The following is a 22,244-nucleotide window of genomic DNA, read 5'->3' on the forward strand; positions in this document are numbered from 1 at the left end:
CTAACTGCCCAAGGCTGGGGGCAGCAAGAATGTGTGGGCTAACTCTGAGTTGATGGCTTATCATGTGTGAAGCTATTGTCCTTGAGGTGATAAGTAATGGCTGCGACGGTATTCACACATTAACAACGACGCGAATACTAATGAAGTACTCTAATCAGGCAGTGATTAGAGTGCTTCATTAGTATTCGCGTATGTCACACAAGTAAGGAAGCCATGCACACCAAAGAAACCTATAGGAAGAAAAGTTTGGAAAGTTATGGGCATGTTTTAGTATTCCATCAAGCTTGTGGGTTAAAACACTATGCACAAGTATGCGTAATTTGATGATGTTTATAAGCCATTTATGCTAGGGCACTTTTCAGAGTGTACATATGGGCCATTTTCTTTTGCACATGCATTTTTTTCTTCAGTTATTTGTATTTCTTTATTATTGCTGCTAAAAATCAGTACAAAAGAAAAATCAGTACAAAGCATATTGCGTGTAGCGCGCGGAAATTTTTCACATTAAATATTTTTGTGGGCCACACACGCGCAATTTTTTTACATTTAATTAATTATAGACGCGCACATGCCGTGCGTGTGGGAGGCAGGGAATAATCATAGTATACCTTCAAAAAAAAACTAGAACACAACACTGCCTATTTGCCCGCGGACGTCGTAATGTCTGATTTTACACTTAGTTGCATGCTGAGTGATCTACAAGCTCTGTGAGCTTAGATCTGCTATTTTCAGAGCGCAACATCTGAGCGCAACCAAACATAAAATGACTGTCTTTTAGTTCTACTGGATCTCTTCTCCACTAGTTCCTCACTAAGATTTTAGTCTGTTTTTTATTTGTTGACGACATTTTTAACATTAGTTTTAGTCACCGTAGCTTAGTTTTTATTTAGTTTTCGTCAGTGTGAAAAAAGGTAGTCGACGAACATTTTTCCTCATAGTTTTTAGTCGATGAAATCAACACTGCCTGGCAGCTTGTTTCTCTCATGACCTGGCAACACCGGCTTGTTTTGGTCCCGCCCCGTCCTGACTCCGACCAGGTCCATGTGAGAACGTTTCCTCCCGCGAGACAGTGTGAGAAGAACAGATTCAACAGAATAGCTCCACTCCACGACCACGACCTCCATAAAGAACGGACGGGACGTATCCAAACACCTCTCTGTTAACAGTCTTCATTCACGGTAAAGTAGAACTGATGAATAAGTCAGTGGTTTGTTGATTTGTTTGTGTTTTTCCGCTGTGTAGTTCTAGTGTCCACTGGACGGGCTGAGGAGGCTCATCAGTAACCAGTCTACACAGAGCTAGACGCCAATTTAACCATTTGACATGATTATAATAACTTTAACCAACCGCTGACATTCATTAATTTAGTCATTTAGGTGTAGAGGTGTGTGTCTGTGCAAAAGCCAATGAATATACGCCCATTATAGGTTACTTCCCGTTCTTGACAGAACATTTTGCTCAAAAACATTCATACTGCAAGGTTTTCACAAATTATAAATGAAACGAAATGAACGAGAAGAAGTGACAGAAGAAGAAGAACAAGAAGGCCTGTGCGTATGCTTTTAGGGTTTGTGTTTAGTTTCAATGGGATCGGTTCACTTTGCAGTTTGCATATCCGGTCCAAAGCGGATACGGAAATGCTCTTTCAAGATGCATGTATGTGTGAGTTTAAATTGCCGGATACGAACTGGATAGTAGGCGGGTTATAGGCCGGATGGGAGCACTAAATAGTAAATAGGTACTTTTGGCAGGTTACTGACTACACGAGTTTTGCTGTGACTGCTGGGCCGCTGGATTCAGAAGTCAGCGTTATGAAGGCGGGGCTATAGACCATCTCAACCAATCACAACATTGTATAGGACTACACTTTTTTGGAAAGTCTGGTGACGTGATGTTAGATTTTTTGTGCTATTTTCCCATTGGCCAAATACAATAACATGTTCTAGGGACAGCCCACACTCTGGGACAGCCAATTCAATGTTGCCAGATTTTGCGAGAGAAATAAGCAATGAGATCTATGAAAACAAGCCCACAAGAATCCACTGTAGGCCACATGAGCACTTTAAACATACATTGGCTATATGAAAATAGCCCATCTACAAGCTCAGAACGTGTGGGCTTGTAAATCTGCTATTTTCAAGAGAAAATCTTGGAAAAAAGTGATAAGTTTGAATATTTTTGGACACAAATCTAGTATGACGGTCCCTGGCTCAAAAATATTTTCAGACCATATTTATTGTTTATTAGAAAGTCAGATTGTACCCAGTTTTTTCTATAGTATTTGAATATCCATCATTTAACGAGTCTGTCTTCAACAGGAAGTGCTCAAAGTATCTGGAAGGCACAACAGGAAGAAGATGTGGTCAGTGGTCATCATGGCTCCAGGTACGTTTTCCTCTCCATGTCCAATGTAAACTATAGGTTTGGGATCCAGAACCGGAGGAACCAGGAATCAGGTTCCATCACATTTGGGGCCGTTTCCAGAACTGTTTTTATCCCACTGTCAGATGTGGACTTACTGTCTGATATACAATTATAATACCAGTGGTTCTAATACACCCTGTGTAAGGGTCCATTTGGTAATGTTGTTCCATGTGTACACTCTCAGAGTTACAGACCTGTAAGGGTCCATTTGGTTCCATTTGTACACTCTCAGAGTTAAAGGCATGTAAGGGACCATTTGGAACCCCCTCAAGTAACCCAGATGGTCACTGGAGCACACTTTAAGAAACAATACAATAATATCTATGCACTACTAGATGTATGATATCATTATATATATTATATATTATATATTATATATTATATATTATATATGTCCTCAGTGTTTATGTTGACCATGGTAGAAAAGTCTTAACATTCTTACTGTGTTGTTTACCAGGTGTGCTTCTCCTGTGTGTGTTCTCTGTGATCACACACACCTCACACAGCCTTCCAACCGGAGCGAACCAAAGTACGTCTTCCATCTACAAAGGTGTCATGTGGCTTTTTATGACTTACTTCAACTTTTATACTTACATATTACAGTAACCAATCGCCATGATGTTTCCTTCTTTTGTATTTTTCATAAAGTGTGAGGTGTGTTGATGTAGATATACAAGGTTGTAGTGTTACAGTACGTTTGAGAAACCAGTTAGATCGAAAAAGAAGCGCTCGCTTTGAGACACACGAAGGCTCCTTCTTTACCGCGGACGCCGTTGGAAAAAAATAAGTCCACCACGGCCCAGGGTTTGTTTTTCACTGAAGGCCGGGGGCGGACACGCCCCGAATGGTCGGCCGTCGGCTTAGCCGCCGACTAGGTCGCATTTTAACAATCCCCGGATTTCCCCGGCTTCCTCCTCGCCCGCACCGACCACGCGGCTCGCTGAAAACGGCGTAGTTCTAGACTCTATATAGCTTTCGGAGATTTATGGAATAGTTGTCTGGCCACACAAGGCTACTATTCTGGGGGGGAACATTTTGTAAAAATAGCCGATCGGTAAGACCCGTTTGTAGATTGGCTATTTTCGGTGAAGAGCTTTGGTGTAGAGGGACAAAAGGAGTGGACCAGTTATAGAGCCTTGGGGGACGCCGGTCACCTAAGTATATAGAGTTTAAGTGGTTAAGTGTATCACCAATGAACGGTAGTTGAGTAACGCATTTCTGTGTTGACATGCCCTAGGCCTGGTCTATGTCAGTGGTTCTTAACCTTTTCACGCCGCGACCCCCTAAAATAATCATATTTGAACTTGGGACCCCTCACCCTGATAAGCAATTGTGAAAATAGCAGTGATTTTCACAATATTTCGGTCCGTCCGTCAAGTACCCCTTGAATGCTGTACTTCCTCCTCTATAACGTACGGTGATGTTTCAGGTGCAGTGAACGGGGGCGTGGTGATGGCGTTCTTCTGTGAGGAGCCAGGCTGTGCTGATGGAGTGACGGCCATACATTGTTCTAATGACTTCACCTTCAGACGACCAGCTCACATCCCAGACTGTCCACAACAACCAACCCCTGGAGATGTCTGTCAGCTCAGCGGACGACTTTATCTGTTTCTGGATGAGAAGGCTAGATGTGACATGGAGGGAGATGAATACATTCAGACAGAAAGCACAGGTATCCACTTTTTGGTTTTGACTCATCCCTTTCTTTATTCCTTTGTTGTTGTTTTTTTAATTGATTTAATAAAATGTGCATTACAATTAACTTATTACTATTGTGTTTATTTCAGTGGATGTCTTGGCAGTGTTCAGTGACATAAGTAAGTAGTTGATTTTGTTGAAAATTGTGACCAAGAAGTGGAATAATAATAAAAATACACTTTTTATTTTTATATAGCATGTTGCGAACGTTCAGGGCATACTTGCCAGCACTAGCCTATATATGGAGATCCCCATAAATGGAGACGATCGACCTACGAAGTCTGACAGCATAGAATAGAAAGGGAGATTCCTAACATACCTAACTTTGACATCAGAAAATCCCTCCTGGAAACTCCATATGTGGAGATAACCGAAACATCCAGGACTGACATCATAGTCCCAGATTTGGGCATAACGGACACAGCCCACTCCATATATGGATATGCCTGACACTACCGTAGTGACATCAGGGGGCACAGCCAGCAGTATAAAGGACCCTGGATGCCCTGGTTAATGCAGTGTCCTCAGCGACGCTCGAAGATCATCTTAACTCTCTCTAGAGTAACCAGCATCAATACAAGCAGGATTAGCTGGCCGTACAACCCAGCTAGGCGTCACAATGGCTCTTGAGTCCGGTTCTAAACAACCAGCCTATTATCAGTTTCTACATAGCACCTTTTTAAAAAAAGTTACAAAGTGCTGAACAATGTCAAATCAAACAATAAATCATAAACAATTTGAAAAAATAGGATGACAAGACGGCAACACTCAATAACAGTATCAATGAGAATAGATGCACAGCACCAATTTCCTGCCGTTACGGCGCTAAAAAGGCTTTAAAAAATGGTTATAGAGCTAGCTAGCTTGAGGTCCAATGGGAGGCTGTTCCAGAGTCTAGGCCTGATGGCAGAGGCCCCTAGACTCACCCTTGGTCACCAGCCTAGACTTAGGAACTAGTAGAGCTGAACGAGAGGACCTCATGCTACGGACACTTTGAATTCATTCTAATATCTAAACCCTTTCTTAGGTAGAAGCTACTCTACACCTCCAGCCAATGGAAGCAGCTACGCTCCACCTCCACCCAGTGGTGAGGTTTCCTTATTAATGTGTATCAATACACCCATCAGTCTGCTGATCACATTATTGATCTGTTGATTCTTTATTGATGTGTATCAATACACCCATCAGTCTGCTGATCACATTATTGATCTGTTGATTCTTTATTGATGTGTATCAATACACCCATCAGTCTGTTGATCACATTATTGATCTGTTGATTCTTTATTAATGTGTATCAATACACCCATCAGTCTGTTGATCACATTATTGATCTGTTGATTCTTTATTAATGTGTATCAATACACCCATCAGTCTGTTGATCACATTATTGATCTGTTGATTCTTTATTGATGTGTATTAATACACTCATCAGTCTGTTGATCACATTATTGATCTGTTGATTCTTTATTGATGTGTATTAATACACCCATCGGTCTGTTGATCACATTATTGATCTGTTGATTCTTTATTGATGTGTATCAATAGACCCATCAGTCTGCCGAATAGATTATTGATCTGTTGATTCAGTTTTCATAACGGCTCTTTTTATGTCACTAGAGAGAAACTCCACCACTACTACCACACATGATGGTGAGAATCTTTGTGTAAATAAGTAACACACACACACACACACACACACACACACACACACACACACACACACACACACACACACCCTGCATTCTCTTTCTTTCTCTCTTACATAATAGGTTGGAAAAACTGATCAATGGTACTCAATCAAATCTCTTTTTTCTTAATGTTTTTTTTACAGGCCGTCAGTTCCCGGGCTTAATCATCAGTGGTGAGTTTCATTAAACCATAAACTCTTCTGTCTGCTCCTCCTCGGGTTAGCTTCCTCAGTTCAGCTGTTCTTTGGTGACGTCTATGTCCAGTGTTAATTTTGGCAGCACTTTTTCTTGTTTGTTTTAGTCAGTCTTTTTAATAAAATTCAATTCAGTTTTAGTCATATGTTAGTCTTCTGGAATGTTTTAGTTTTAGTCGACTAAATACCATAAGATTTTAGTCGACCAAATCTACAGTTGATTTAGTCGACAACATTTTATTTAGGTATTCTGAAACACTCACACACAACCAAGCATAAAATGACTTGTCTTAGTTCTACTGGATCTCTTCTCCACTTCCCTCCCTAACATTCTTGTTTTTATTTGTTAACAAAATTGTCAATATATTTTATCATAGTTTTAGTTAGCTTAGCTTAGTTTTTAATTTAGTTTTTGTCAGTGAAAAAAGGAAGTCGACGAACATCTTTCGTCATAGTTTTAGTCGACGAAATAAACACTGTCTGTCTTTTAGGCGACAAAATTAACACTGTCTGTCTTTTAGTCGACGAAATTAACACTGTCTGTCTTTTAGTCGACAAAATTAACAATGTCTGTCTTTTAGTCGACGAAATTAACACTGTCTATGTCTTTTAGTCGACGAAATTAACACTGTCTATGTCTTTTAGTCGACGAAATTAACATTGTCTATGTCTTTACAAAATATGTAGAAAGCAAGATTCTGCCTCCTGCTACTAATTAACTCAATCTGCTTCTGCTCTCGTCTCTACTGTACGGCTTTTCTGTGCTTCACAGCTGTCTGCTTCTCAGCTGTCTGTCTCTGTCTGTCAGGGCTGGAAGGCTGGACTTTCTGACATTAACAGAATGAGGTGAGGTGCAACTACTGTGTCGTAGACAGTGCATCATGCTTACTGTGTCGTAGACAGTGCATCATGCTTACTGTGTCGTAGACAGTGCATCATGCTTACTGTGTCGTAGACAGTGCATCATGCTTGGTGGTCAGTGCTTCTGTGTGCATTAGAATACATTCACTTCATTGAACCCTGAGGAGAAGTTCAAAAGTAACCCTTACCCAAAATAATACAAATGAAGTTGCTTTATGTGCATGGAAAAACAAACATATAAAATAGTAATACAATAATACAATTCTTATAGAATGATTGATAACAAAATAAAAAAGTCACATTTTGTACAAGATCTGTAGTTTTATATAACCTAATAGATTCTTATTGTAATTATTTATCTTCTAGTTACACTGCTGCAACCCACGTTTACAGCTTTCTCTTTGTGTCCTTGCAGTTTAATTGTGTTTCCTTGATGTTCTGTGTAAAGCACATTGAATTAATTGCCTGGTTGAAATGTGCTTTACAAATAAAACTGCCTTGCCTTGCCTGCCAGTATTTTAAATACTTTACAATCTATCCCAGATTCCCCTCATGTTTTCCACCCAACTTTTTATCTTGATATTATTCCCATAGTGTGTGTGTGTGTGTGTGTGTGTGTGTGTGTGTGTGTGTGTGTGTGTGTGTGTGTGTGTGTGTGTGTGTGTGTGTGTGTGTGTGTGTGTGTGTGTGTGTGTGTGTGTGTGTGTGTGTGTGTGTGTGTGTGTGTGTGTGTGTGTGTGTGTGTGTGTGTGTGTGTGTGTGTGTGGTGAGTAACCAGCTGTCCAGGGCCGTGCAGAGAATGTTGGAGGGGCAGAAATTCCTAAAAGCGCAATTTTGTAAAATTAACCGATCTACAAGCACACAACACGTTGTGCTGGGACGCGTTTTGTGCTTATAGACCGACTATTTTCAGTGCCTGACGCCGCACTCAACTTAAGTATAATCAAACCTTTAGAGATGCAGCATACAGCATGCATTAAGAGGACAATTCTTTCAATATGAAACGCTGTATTCAAGTTCCTGAGAGTTCAGTAAAGACAATACTCTTGAATGCTGCCTTCAGGTACGACATGGAAAGGAGACATTTACATTTCCTTCACCATTTAGTAAATGCTGCATCCATGGTCTGGAGAGAACATAAGGGCCCTTTTTACAGACGGGTAAAAGGGCAGGGGTTCAAGCCTCCTATCTATGTGTGCACGTGCCTGCACTTATCCCTTTGTTGGTGCATAATGTGCTCAGGGAATGGAAGTGTTTGTGAAGTGTGAATCTGATTGTCATTCCTCAAGTATCTGACCTTTTCTTCTCTGGTTGTTTTAGTTTGTCTGCTGCTGATAACAGGTGGAGCACTGCTCTTCTTCTTCTGTTGTAAAAGGTGTGTTTTAAGTACATTTTGGTGACAAAGAGCTATGTAACTTTTGTGGTTCCACATTCATAGTGATCACTGTAGTGAGGGAAATATGTAACAAAAAAAGGCTCAGTTGTTCACTTCCGGCAGAAAGTGTGAAAATTTGCATATGGCATGTTTGAAGTATGCCGATTTCAAATTTTGCCGGATCCAAGCACTTTTCCCATGGGATCTGGTCGTAAAATGAGAATTAAAGATGGCCGCCAACGTTTTTGGTTCAATTAGGTTTTGTATTCCAATCTTTGACACCTCATCACTTTTGAATGTGAAACAAGTTTGTTTTGATGAAATCCAAATTGTAATGCAGCAATACTTTGACATTTTCAGTTTCTGTAGATTAATTTAGCAGATTACGGTCTGTTTTTATGGCAAATATGATTGAAACCAGTGTTACTCCAAAGTGCTTCATCTGAGCCTCATGATGTTGGTGTCTCTACCTATGTTTTCAGGGGTATTCTTTCACATGAGATCATATTACTGGGTTCACACTTATTTAATATTTTTGTAGCAAAACTCATTCTTCAAAAATAGCATATTAGATGGTTGACAGTGCATGTAACGGACCATCAGGAACTTCCAAATGATTCCCCAGATACCCATCGTGAATTTGTCAAGGGGAACTTTGTCATTGCACAAGTTCTCTGCTTTGGCACACGATCAGATGCATGAACAGCAGAACGCTATTGTGAAAGGTGATGGCGGAATTGTTGTAATTACTGAGAACTAGACCATACCCGGTGAAGGTTATTGCACGTCCTGTAGCGCGGTCCCCCCGCGGGTCCCCCCGCGGCACCCCCCGCGGTCACCCCCCCCCCACGGGCAACCCCCCACACACCCCCCCGTCGCGGAACCCCCCGGGTCCCGTCGCAAACACACACACACACACACGCAACGTTTAGCGCGAGTCGTCTCGTGCGCGCCAGCGCACACACACGGGCACATGCGACGCATGCGCAGTTCGTACTGTACTGTACTGTACTGTACTGTACTGTACTGTACTGTACTGTACTGTACTGTACTGTACTGTACTGTACTGTACGGTACTGTACGGTACGGTACTGTACTGTACTGTACGGTCTGTACTGTACTGTACTGTACTCTACTGTACTGTACTCTACCGTACTGTACTGTACTGTACTGTACTGTACTGTACTGTACCGTACCGTACCGTACGTACCGTAGACGTTCCTTGCAACACACAAACAGTTCCTTCCGTACATTGCACGAAAGTTGAATGAGGAGTCTGTGATGCGTGTTGATGTGGTGTGGGACACGTAAGGAAGGAACCAGGCTTGGTCGTGGCATCGGCATACCACTCCATGTGACTGAACAGACATCCGTGCCACGAAACTGGAGTAGCTTCCTTCGAGTAGATTCCAACAAAAAGACATTATTCTGCTGCTCTAGAAACAATGGTTGTTCCAGATGGGAAAACACTTCTCACAACCTATGAAGAAGCCCCCCTTCTGATGTTTCTCAACTTCAACCATGTACATACACATGAAGAGGCTGATTCGCGAATGTTGCTACATGCCTGGCACGCCTACCAGCGGGGGAAGAAAGTGAACGAGGCACGCAAGCAGCTATTTGCTCATGGAAATCGCAAAGTGGAAAATATTCCACCCACAAAGGAGGCACTTCGTCATGTGAAGAGAGCAGTATTTCAAGCTGGTCACATCTGGGGACAGTCCCAAATTGCCAACCCAGAGATTCCTTCACCTGCAGATTGGGGATGGGTGAAAAGTTAGGACGATGGCTGGTGTCCATTTTGGACGGCGATGGCAGAGGTGGCGTCTAAAGGGTGTCGAGAGCTGATCAAATGCATGTGTAAAAAAACGGTGTGCTGGAAAATGCTAATGTTTTGCGGCTAATCTACCATGCACAGAACTTTGTGTTTCTGTTCAGGACAATGCTTCCAAGAAGAACAGAGTAGGACAGATTAAATAAACAAGTTAATGAGAAATAAATGTAACGTCCTCCCGGTGGGGGCTCCTCACTGGCAGGTGAGTCAGTAGAATACAACAGCAGTGACAACACACTGTGTGGGGAGGAATCAATTGGCATAATGATATATATAACAATTCGATAAAAGGGTGTACCAAACTTTTCTCAGTTGATTCTTATGTGTTTTTTCCCATAGAATCCATTTCTGCCATGTACATTTTTGTATTGTGCATAATTAATTAGATAATTAGCATATTTGCAGCAAATATGCTAATTATCTAATTAATAAGTCAGACGCTTTGGTCTGACTTCTTGGATCCGGCAATTTTTGAATTCAGCGCCCAAAAATACCCCTAGGTGCAAAATTTCACACTTTCTGCCGGAAGTGAACAACTTTTTCACATATTTCTCCCACTACTGTTTCAAAATGTAAATTCAAGTCTCTCTGTAAGCCAGTAAAGCCAAAGCTTTTATCTTGAAATGTTAAATGTTGTCCCTTTCCATTCCAGGAGAGACCAGATTAGAGCGCCAACAAAGTAAGTTACCTGTATAGATTCCTTTAAAAAAATTGGTTTCAAACATTTATGAAGCCAGATATGAAAGTGTTTTACTGTCTATGTCTCTGATTGTCAGAGACATGATTGTCTCTGATATTAGATGAAATGTGAGATGAAATGACTAAATCACATCTCTGTGGTAAATATGATACAAATATGTGTTGCAGTGATACCAGCGGTGCCTCAAAGGAGCTCATTGTGAGAGCGGATCAGGTGCATGTGGAGAAAGGTTAGTCAAGTTGATGTCTTTAAATGTCTTGATGAATTGAATACACAGGACCATAATGGAAACGATACCCTAGGGATTTTTGTGTTATCATTTTAGCAATCATCGTACCTCTGTACTGTTTACAAACATTAATAAAGTATTCAATCAATCAAAGTTTCAAAAATGATGAGAGGAAATGGCAGGCGATGTAATAATTTCATCTGTTTAGTAACTAAAAATAAAAGAACAGAAGATGTGATCATTGATTGTATAAAACAAACATATCCGATGTTCTGTGTAATGTCCTGTACCTGTTCTTTTTCTCCTGTGAAATGAAATAAAAAGTTAAAAAATATATATATTCTTTTCAAAATCACAACTTAAACAAACCTGCTTAACAAAAACTAATAAAAATAACTGACGTCTCAGGTTGGGGTGTGGTCTTTAGCTCTCTAGACATTAATTCACACGTGAATGTCAGTTCTGATGTTCTCTGTACATTTATTTTGACTTTACATTTTGGATGAATATTTTCAATACATTTTAGATATACTTTGGATATTCAATCTATTTCCTCATATATATTTTATGTCTTTCTTATCTTCACAGAGCCCGGCAATGATGGCTTTGACTAACTGATGATGCGATGGATGCTTTCTTTTAATACATTCTTTCAATAGCTGATCTACAAACCCACGTCATCAAGTAACACGTGTTAGCTTGTAGATCTGCTATTTGTTTTTAAGAATATGTTTTGATTAGTGCCAGCATTAAAGTGGTTAATAGTTATAACAAAGAAATGAAATGATAACGTCAGTCCTACTGTGCGTCCCTACTGTAAATACATGATCATTAAAAATAAGCCCCAGTTTCTGACAAACTGCTGATTCATACAGAGTCAGTCCCTGCTGAGGAAGAGCTCCTCACTGTACTGATTCATACAGAGTCAGTCCCTGCTGAGGAAGAGCTCCTCACTGTAGAGTCAGTCCCTGCTGAGGAAGAGCTCCTCACCGTAGAGTCAGTCCCTGCTGAGGAAGAGCTCCTCACCGTAGAGTCAGTCCCTGCTGAGGAAGAGCTCCTCACCGTAGAGTCAGTCCCTGCTGAGGAAGAGCTCCTCACCGTAGAGTCAGTCCCTGCTGAGGAAGAGCTCCTCACCGTAGAGTCAGTCCCTGCTGAGGAAGAGCTCCTCACCGTAGAGTCAGTCCCTGCTGAGGAAGAGCTCCTCACCGTTAGGTAGATCAGTGATATTTCTCATATGAGCCACAGCTACTGACTCACCTGTCAGTGAGGAGCCCCCGGCGGGAGGACGCAGAACCCCTAGGTTTTCTTTCTTGTTTTTGAGCGGTGTAGCCGCTCCTATAAGTGGGGTTGGGGTCGCTGTACTGTGATTGGCTGATAAGTATTCATACCCTTTGCTCAGTATTGTGATTGGCTAGCGAGACGCATGATGAAATCCATAACCTGTACTGTGATTGGCTGATAAGTATTCAGACCCTTTGCTCAGTACTGTGATTGGCTAGCGAGACGCATGATGAAATTCATAACCTGTACTGTGATTGGCTGATAAGTATTCAGACCCTTTGCTCAGTACTGTGATTGGCTAGCGAGACGCATGATGAAATCCATAACCTGTACTGTGATTGGCTGATAAGTATTCAGACCCTTTGCTCAGTACTGTGATTGGCTAGCGAGACGCATGATGAAATTCATAACCTGTACTGTGATTGGCTGATAAGTATTCAGACCCTTTGCTCAGTACTGTGATTGGCTAGCGAGACGCATGATGAAATCCATAACCTGTACTGTGATTGGCTGATAAGTATTCAGACCCTTTGCTCAGTACTGTGATTGGCTAGCGAGACGCATGATGAAATCCATAACCTGTACTGTGATTGGCTGATAAGTATTCAGACCCTTTGCTCAGTACTGTGATTGGCTAGCGAGACGCATGATGAAATTCATAACCTATAAATAGCACCACGCACTTAAAAAAAAAAGTGAACTTCCATCACTGTGATATACACCGCTCATTTCACACTGGGTGTGATTTTTTTAATAGTTTTTTTAAGACCCTCCTTTTTTAGATTGTTCTATGCACATGTTTTTATTCTGCACTGTAGCACTTTGAGGTTTGTTTAAATGTAAAGTGCAATACAAATAAAATGTATTATTATTAATCCCTGACAATTGTATTGATTCTGTAAGCATTGATTTGAACAGCATCTCTGTCATACAAAGGATGGTCTTTGGGATTATTATATATATACACATAATTATATGCACACGTGTATGCATATCATTTATGTCTGTGGTTCCCAAACAGTGGGGTCGGGACCCATTTGTTGGTCATGGGTAAATGTTTTGGGGTCGCGAGTAAAATATCACCTTTATTTTTTTTTATTTCCTACATTTTGTTTTAAATTATAAAAAAACATTCTCATGAATTAAAAACACATTCTGACATTACATAAATGAATGCCGAAAATGTAAGATATTCCATAAATTCAAAATAAATGTTTAAGAACTTAAGAAGTAGTGAAAATAGCCGATCTACAAGCTCACAGCACATCGTGCTGCGACACGTTGTGAGCTTGTAGATCTGCCATTCGGTGCGTGACACCACACGCAACCAAGTATCAAGCCTTTACTAGAGATGCAGCGTACGTCATGGATTAAGAGGACAATTCTTTCAACATAAAACTTTATTGATATTGTGACATTCCATTCAAACCAAGCAAATTAAAGCCAAAATCGAACATCTGAACTTCAAACCATTCATGATCAGGGGTGCAGATCCCAGGGGGGAAGGAGGGGACATGTCTGACATGTTCCTCCAATAAAGTATCTTTAAATAAATGACATCATTTAAAATCTATATATAATATAAGCTGATTCCACTTTTGAAATCATTCTCACATACAGTAAACACAATACTTTGTGAAGGTTTTGTTTTTGCTACCCGTGTGTCCTGATCATCAACAACTGCCAAATGAATGAATCCATAAGCTTCATCATCATCATCTTCATCACTTGTCCACAGAGCTGTTAACTAGTTTAATGAGTGAAGTTCAGCCAATATGAACGGATAGAAACACAACAGTGGAGCTGAAAAACGGAAAGATAAATAATACTGACCAAGGAATATCTAAACTGTCTGAAATAGACATATTTTGTTCTTTATTTTAGTAAAGTTTGCACAACCTTTCTGTTATTGTTGTTAACTCATCGTGTCACTGTCATAACGCAGAGCGCTCATTCTCCTAATTAACATAATTAAAATGAATAATTAAAACCTCATGGCAATTCAAATACATTTATTGGACTATTTACTTTAGTTATGCTGCAGGACCACATTGGAAACAAGTGTTTCATTACGCTTTAATGTGTTATCCTAGGTTTAAGTTTTGTGATTTTGCTCGTATATCTTTTACCAAAATCAAATTAAATCAAATCTCAAATGATGTGAATTAATGTGAAAGTATCAATGTTTGTAAGTCCTGCAGTTAAACATGGAGCCATGTTAATGTGTTTGTTATTAAGTCATGTGACGTCAACCTATAATGGATTATTTACATCATAACATTATAGTTTGTTTCATGCATTGAACATGGATTTGGTGTTGTGTTTGTCAGATGTCAGACAAACTGTAATCATTGTGACCATTATTAGTTAGTTTAGAATCCTAGCATTAGCTCTATGTTGGTGATATTATTGATGAGAAGATTCCTTGTTTGTGGTTCCCTCCTAAGTAGTAATGAGATCTGCTCCCCTGCTCGTGATTAGTGATTACATATAAATCATTACATATAAATCATTACTTAATATAAATTATTGCATGTCATCAGTGTTTCCCATTAATTTCATAGACTGTGGCGGACCACCATTGTCTAATTTGGGTGGACCCGGGTATACCCATCACCTCGGACCACCCTAGAGGGTCTAGGTCCACCCATCACCTCAGACCAGCCTAGAGGATCAGGTCCACCCATCACAGGGAAACAGTGATGTCATAATGATCTTAACACACGAATTATCACACATTATATATTATTACATAATAAATGACTTATGGTCAATTATAAAATAATAAAACCTTTTTTCACAAACATGGCTGACTGACTTCCATTCAAATGGATATTAATATTAATGTTATGAAGAACTCTGATTATGTGTGTGATCATGTATTTAATGTTTCAATATAGTTTAGAACTGAAATATTATGTTTGTGTTTTCTGACGACAGAAACTATACAAAGTCATTTGATGAACCGCCCACACTAATTGGGACTCCCATTTCCTTTGGTGTGTCGCCCAGGTGGCTCCTAAACCCTGACCTTTAACCTCACAAGCACTATGCCTAAACCCACACTTAACCCAAACCCCTTTAACCTCACAAAAATATGCCTAAACCTAACACTAACCCCAACCTTTAACTTCACAAACACTATGCCTAAACCTAACCTTAACCCTAACCATAAACTCACAGAAACTATGCCTATAAACCTAACCTTAACCTTAACACTAACCTTTAAATTCACAAAAACTATGCCTAAACCTAACCTTAACCCTAAAAGGTTGATGATGTCATCATTGTGCTGCTGTTACGACTATTTAAAAGCTGATTGGACACGCATGTATTTCTTCCTCTCACACCCAGGTGTTCTGTGAAAAGACAATAGACCAATAAGAATCAGAATGTATTAACTGTGTGAACATGTTAACACTTTAGAATAACCTTCTCTTATAATAGTAAATTAATCATTCATAAATTATTAGTTTAAATAAATGATGTGTTATTCATAACATTATTCATGTTAAACAGTCGGTTAATGATTTAATGATTTAAAACTATGCTATAAATAGTGAAAAGATTATTAACAAGTTATTAGTAAACTACTTAAAAACCTAATCTCCCAGCACCTTCACTGCAACTACAGTAACCATCAAAGTAGAAACAACTCAGTCCATTCAAACAACATTTGACCAATACTTAGTCAATAGTGTATCTTAGTAGGAAGGGCAGCTCAGTTGGTAGAACACTCTCCTTTGGAGCACAAGGTTCTGTCTTTGATCCTGTTAGTGATGGAATGATCAGTGTTTTCAACTAACTGAATCATTGGGTTCAGTTCACTGAAATGTTGTGTTCAATGTACTGAATCATTGGGTACAGTTCACTGAAATGTTGTGTTCAATGTACTGAATCATTGGTACAGTTCACTGAAATGTTGTGTTCAATGTATTGAATCATTGGGTACAGTTCACTGAAATGTTGTGTTCAATGTACTGAATCATTGGTACAGTTCACTGAAATGTTGTGTTCAATGTACTGAATCATTGGTACAGTTCACTGAAATGTTGTGTTCAAATGATTGGTTCAGAGTTTGCCTGCATTGTGTCGTCTCTTCACTTCCTGACTGAGTCACCTGAACGTCCTCTCAGGCTATGGGATCTAAACTCCTTCGTCATGTAAAACGTGTTTATATTTGATTGATGATGAATGGTCCGAACTACACGGTTCACCAAGAGGACCCCCCCCCCCCCCCCCCCCCCCAGTGGCGTAACACAGAATCGCGGGGCCTCCCCGCGGGAGTTTCACGTTGTGAAACAACAAAAATTTCGCCCCCCCCCCCCTGCTGGTGGCCCCCCCGCACCGCATCACTTGCTACCCCTCAGTTACGCCACTGCCCCCCCCCCATCTGACCACATTGACATCAGTGTTGTCTGATACAACAAATCATTTGATTATTAAATGTTATTATTAGATTCATTATTATAAGAAATTAAGCAGAAGACACATGATGATGTGAATTCACACGACCGGGATGGTTTACCAGGATTGTTTCACTTCTTACACAAGCATGTTGTTTTGTGTATGTTTTATAGTTTTATACACTTTTATACATTAAAACTGTATAAATGTATATCTAAAAAAGTTTAGTAAAAAGAAAGAGGAAGTGAACCTGGGTGTGTGGGAGGAGTCTAAAGATTCTCATCATTGGTTGTCGGCACCAGAATACGACCTGATAGAAGAAGAAGAGAGACAGTTAAACACAAATAAATCCTATGTACTGTATTGTGTGCATTTTTCCATAAAATGCATAAATGTACACACAATAACACAACACAATAACACAACAACATTAGGGTTTAGTCATCAGGATCGCATCAGAACTAATTTGAACATTTGACTCTTATTTAAGACTAAATGTGACAACATAGAACACACTTTGACCTCTAACAAGGTCGTCTAAACTGGTCTAAACCGGTTAAGGTTCTAAACCAATATAAACCAATTTAGGTTGTGGCTTTACATGTTTGTTTGTTTGCATTTCTGTGAGGGTTCCACATGTCATGTGATCCTCTGTTGACCTGACCTCATTTCTTCCACTGTTAGTAGATTTATTAATTAAACATGTTAATTAAACATGTTCATCAAACATGTTAATTAAACATGTTAATCACCTCGTTTCTTCCACTGGAAGTAGATGAATCCAGACAGGAACAAGACCAGACCCAGAACCAGACCTGATGCTCCCATGGCCACCTTGTTCTTCACTGACTCTGGCATGGAGTCATCTGATAATACAAATATTATATGAATTATATTATTACAGTAGATTAAAACACCTTGTTCTTCACTGACTCTGACATGGAATCATCTGTGTCATTTTAGATTTGAGCTATAACTATTATTTTATACTTAGGCTTTTCAAAAATAGCAGATCTGCTATTTTTTTATTTTTTAAATTATTTTATACTATATAGATCTGCTATTTTTGAAACAGAGACATTTGTTGAGACATTTGACAGTTACAAATGTTCGCTTTAAATATATATAAATATATATCTCTCAGGACTGTTCTCATACTTTACAGTCACTTTCAGCCCCTTCACTCCAGCAGCTTCTGTCCCTGATGTGGAAATTCTATAATTTCTATAAATGTCTTTGTACCTGCAGCCATTAGTAAATAAAGATGATGTACCTCATCATCTAGACAAGACACTTTAAGTAGGTGATGCTCCTGTCATGACCTTCTTATTAGAATGGTAACTTTTTTAGGATGTTTTAATGTATTTGTATTGATTTTTATTTCTGGTGTCTGTATTATTATTGTGTCTTGTTTTTAATTAGATTGCTGTGTTTCCTTTCTACAAAACAAATGTTCCTTCAGTTACAAAAAGAGAAGAATCCTTGAACCCTTAAAACAGAGTGTAGTGTAACACATTACAGTAGATTACAGTAGAATACAGTAGAATGTGAATACAGTAGAGTGCAGTAGAATACAATAGAGTGCAGCAGTGGCGTTTGGTGGAGTCTAACGTTGACCGGGCCAGAACCGGTTTGACGGCTAAACTGTTTTTGAATGGCCACTCATTAACAATTCGGCCGAATGCAAATGAGCCCCATTTGAAAACAAAGGCAACTTTCTGTGGTCAGCTACAACAGAATAGGGTGAGAGGCTGCTAATGTTGATTTTTATTTTTCCCCCTGGATCTTGCCCCTACACAGGCACAAGCTGGGTTTACAGACCGGGCCATGGCCTCGTTGGCCCCAATGACGATACGCGCCTGGAGTGCAGTAGAATGCAGTAGAATACAGTAGATTACAGTAGAATACAGTAGAATACAGTAGATTACAGTAGAATACAGTAGAATACAGTAGATTACTGTAACTGACCCCAGTCCATCTTGATAGGCGCGGTCAGGCTGGGATGTTCCACCATGCATGTGATCTTCTCTCCTGATCTGTAACACACACACACACACACACACACACACACACACACACACACACACACACACACACACACACACACACACACACACACACACACACTACAATTAGGCACCATAGCATTAGACCGTTATAGGCAATACGATAAGCTTATACTGATATTTTCTGCGCCTAAAATAACGTGCGTGTGTCCTCAAGTTGAATGTGTGTCCATGTGGATCTGCTCAGAGCTGAAGCGGCCCCTCCTCCCCGCCCGGTCTGGCAGTGAGTGAGCAGCTGTTAATTAGCACTAACATTAGGACAGATTGCGAAAGTAGCCGATCTACACGCTGAAACGCCCCGCGATTCGACACATTGATCGGTTGATCTTTGTTGCTATTTAGTTTTTTGGAGAAAAAAAATTGTTTGACTATTTTTGTGTAGGAGCGTGAATGCCCCGCTGGGCTCTCCTCCGCTCTAGTGTTTATTGTGTATTCCACTATTCCCTCCCCAAAAAATAGGAAGGCAAGAGGCAGAAGAAACTTAGTAACGAGATATGCACGTTATAGCGTATTCCTGTGTGTGTATTCATGTATAGCACACTCGCTCGCGGGTCTCTGTGTGCGTTCGTCATGCTTGCACGACGACGAGCTTGCTGCGTGGTTGTGTCTGGAGTAGACTGGTGATAAACACGGGACTCGGGAGGAGGAATCGAGTGTGTGTGTGTGTGTGTGTGTGTGTGTGTGTGTGTGTGTGTGTGTGTGTGTGTGTGACTTAATATTAGCCTACCAATTAATGGGCCATTTTCAGCAAGTGAGTAACACTCGTTTTATTTGTAAAGAATATATGTATAGGTGTCTATTAGGTGTGTATTTCTATGTATAGGTGTCTGTTAGGTGTGTACCTGGGTGTGTACTCCAGGTAGGAGTGGTACTGGTAGTACCAGTCTCCATCAGACAGATCGGCATAGGAGAGACCAGAGGTCAAAGGTTCTTGACCTATCCACCAGGTCACCAGGATCACTTTAGGATAGAAGTCGTAGCTGCTGCACCTCAGCATGTGAGTGTGTTCACCACGACGAGGGGGAGTCTCTGACTTCAGTGTCACTTTGGGCTCCACTGGAAAAAGAAGATGATGATTATTATTATTATTATTATTATTATTATTATTATTATTATTATTATTATTATTATTATTATTATTATATTGTACATCATCCAAATGAGATCCAAATGATCCAGAAAGCTGCAACACACTTGGTCTTCAACCAGCCAAAATGTTCACGTTTCCCGGCTCTCCCCCGTTCTCCTCTCCCTCCATTGGCTCCCAAACCTGATCCAACCCTACAACCCCTCACCCTCCACACTTCCTAGACTCTTCTCCCTTCTCTAAAACACCCTGGACAACGCTCCACACGTCCTAGACTCTTCTCCATTCTGGCTCCCAAACTGTGGAACAAACTCCTCTTTGCAGTTAGAACTGCAGACTCACTCCCAATCTTCCACAGTAATCTGAAGACTCTCCTCTTCAGACTATTACACTTCCTAGACTCTTCTCTCTTCTCTAAAACACCCTGGACAACGCTCCACATGTCCTTGACTCTTCTCCCTTCTCTGAAACACCCTGGACAACGCTCCACACGTCCTAGACTCTTCTCTCTTCTCTAAAACACACTGGACAACGCTCCACACGTCCTTGACTCTTCTCTCTTCTCTAAAACACCCTGGACAACACTCCACACGTCCTAGACTCTTCTCCCTTCTCTAAAACACACTGGACAACGCTCCACACGTCCTTGACTCTTCTCTCTTCTCTAAAACACCCTGGACAACACTCCACACGTCCTAGACTCTTCTCCCTTCTCTAAAACACACTGGACAACGCTCCACACGTCCTTGACTCTTCTCTCTTCTCTAAAACACCCTGGACAACACTCCACACGTCCTAGACTCTTCTCCCTTCTCTAAAACACCCTGGACAACGCTCCAAACGTCCCAGACTCTTCTCCCTTCTTTAAAACACACACGTCCTAGACTCTTCTCTCTTCTCTAAAACACCCTGGACAACGCTCCAAACGTCCCAGACTCTTCTCCCTTCTCTAAAACACCCTGGACAACGCTCCAAACGTCCCAGACTCTTCTCCCTTCTTTAAAACACACACGTCCTAGACTCTTCTCTCTTCTCTAAAACACCCTGGACAACGCTCCAAACGTCCCAGACTCTTCTCCCTTCTTTAAAACACACACGTCCTAGACTCTTCTCCCTTCTCTAAAACACCCTGGACAACGCTCCAAACGTCCCAGACTCTTCTCCCTTCTTTAAAACACCCTGGACAACGCTCCAAACGTCCCAGACTCTTCTCCCTTCTCTAAAACACCCTGGACAACGCTCCAAACGTCCCAGACTCTTCTCTCTTCTCTAAAACACCCTGGACAACGCTCCACACGTCCCAGACTCTTCTCTCTTCTCTAAAACACACACATCCTAGACTCTTCTCCCTTCTCTAAAACACCCTGGACCACGCTCCACACGTCCCAGACTCTTCTCCCTTCTCTAAAACACCCTGGACAACGCTCCACACATCCTAGACTCTTCTCCCTTCTCTAAAACACCCTGGACAACACTCCACACGTCCTAGACTCTTCTCCCTTCTCTAAAACACCCTGGACAACGCTCCACACGTCCTAGACTCTTCTCCCTTCTCTAAAACACCCTGGACAACGCTCCACACGTCCCAGACTCTTCTCTCTTCTCTAAAACACACACATCCTAGACTCTTCTCCCTTCTCTAAAACACACACATCCTAGACTCTTCTCCCTTCTCTAAAACACCCTGGACCACGCTCCACACGTCCCAGACTCTTCTCCCTTCTCTAAAACACCCTGGACAACGCTCCACACATCCTAGACTCTTCTCCCTTCTCTAAAACACCCACCCTGGACAACGCTCCACACGTCCTAGACTCTTCTCCCTTCTCTAAAACACCCTGGACAACGCTCCACACGTCCTAGACTCTTCTCCCTTCTCTAAAACACCCTGGACAACGCTCCACACATCCTAGACTCTTCTCCCTTCTCTAAAACACCCTGGACAACGCTCCACACATCCTAGACTCTTCTCCCTTCTCTAAAACACCCTGGACAATGCTCCACACGTCCTAGACTCTTCTCCATTCTGGCTCCCAAACTGTGGAACAAATTCCCCATTGCAGTCAGAACTGCAGACTCACTCCTAATCTTCCATAGTAATCTGAAGACTCTCCTCTTCAGACTCCACCTCAGACTGTAGCACTAGACCTAGCCTTGATGACCTTGCAGGCTTATGTAAAGGTTAACATGTAATTTAGATATTTTGTTATGTAGACAGATGCCAGGTTCATTGTAGACCTGGCATCCTATAGTTTGGATAGTTTTAATGTACAGATTATTTATTTGTTTGATATTATACTGTTTAGACCAGTGGTTCTCAAACATTTTCATGTCAAGGACCCCCAAGATATGTATTTGGCCGCGGACCCCCATCGCAAAATATTTTGTTCCAGGGACCCC

General features: G+C 40.9%; 3 protein-coding genes across 6 annotated transcripts in view; 1 reads left to right on the forward strand and 2 right to left on the reverse strand.

Annotated features, from left to right (window-relative positions):
• The window catches only part of LOC308089138 (HLA class II histocompatibility antigen, DO beta chain-like), a gene marked incomplete at its 3' end in the record, with an annotated part of 282,785 nt that overhangs the window by 178,463 nt on the left and 82,078 nt on the right, over window positions 1-22,244 (reverse strand). The window lies entirely within an intron of this gene.
• LOC308088154 (uncharacterized protein) lies at window positions 1,063-13,139 on the forward strand. Of its 4 annotated transcripts, XR_013933419.1 has the most exons (14): window positions 1,063-1,178; window positions 2,319-2,385; window positions 2,882-2,953; window positions 3,854-4,096; window positions 4,212-4,241; window positions 5,150-5,209; window positions 5,740-5,772; window positions 5,954-5,983; window positions 8,186-8,240; window positions 10,727-10,753; window positions 10,942-11,003; window positions 11,592-11,963; window positions 12,216-12,326; window positions 13,042-13,139. XR_013933419.1 is itself a non-coding variant. In XM_080432530.1 (12 exons), the coding sequence occupies exons 2-12, from the start codon at window positions 2,358-2,360 to the stop codon at window positions 11,615-11,617; spliced, it is 666 nt and encodes a 221-aa protein (XP_080288656.1). In that variant the 5' UTR covers window positions 1,063-1,178; window positions 2,319-2,357; the 3' UTR covers window positions 11,618-11,983. The 4 variants fall into 4 exon arrangements, 1 of the variants encoding a protein (XP_080288656.1); XR_013933420.1 differs by lacking the exon at window positions 10,727-10,753; XR_013933421.1 differs by lacking the exon at window positions 5,740-5,772.
• Window positions 18,646-22,244, reverse strand: part of LOC308089140 (H-2 class II histocompatibility antigen, E-S beta chain-like) — a gene marked incomplete at its 3' end in the record, with an annotated part of 6,828 nt that continues 3,229 nt past the window's right edge. The window contains exons 4-5 of the mRNA XM_080433709.1: window positions 19,600-19,813; window positions 18,646-18,727 (exon numbers count right to left, since the gene is read on the reverse strand). Of these exons, the coding sequence (XP_080289835.1) occupies window positions 18,646-18,727; window positions 19,600-19,813 (296 nt within the window). The remainder of the gene's footprint in view (window positions 18,728-19,599; window positions 19,814-22,244) is intronic.

This window comes from Gymnoscopelus braueri, assembly GCF_963280865.1.
Source record: "Gymnoscopelus braueri genome assembly, chromosome: 7".
Taxonomy (NCBI): domain Eukaryota; kingdom Metazoa; phylum Chordata; class Actinopteri; order Myctophiformes; family Myctophidae; genus Gymnoscopelus; species Gymnoscopelus braueri.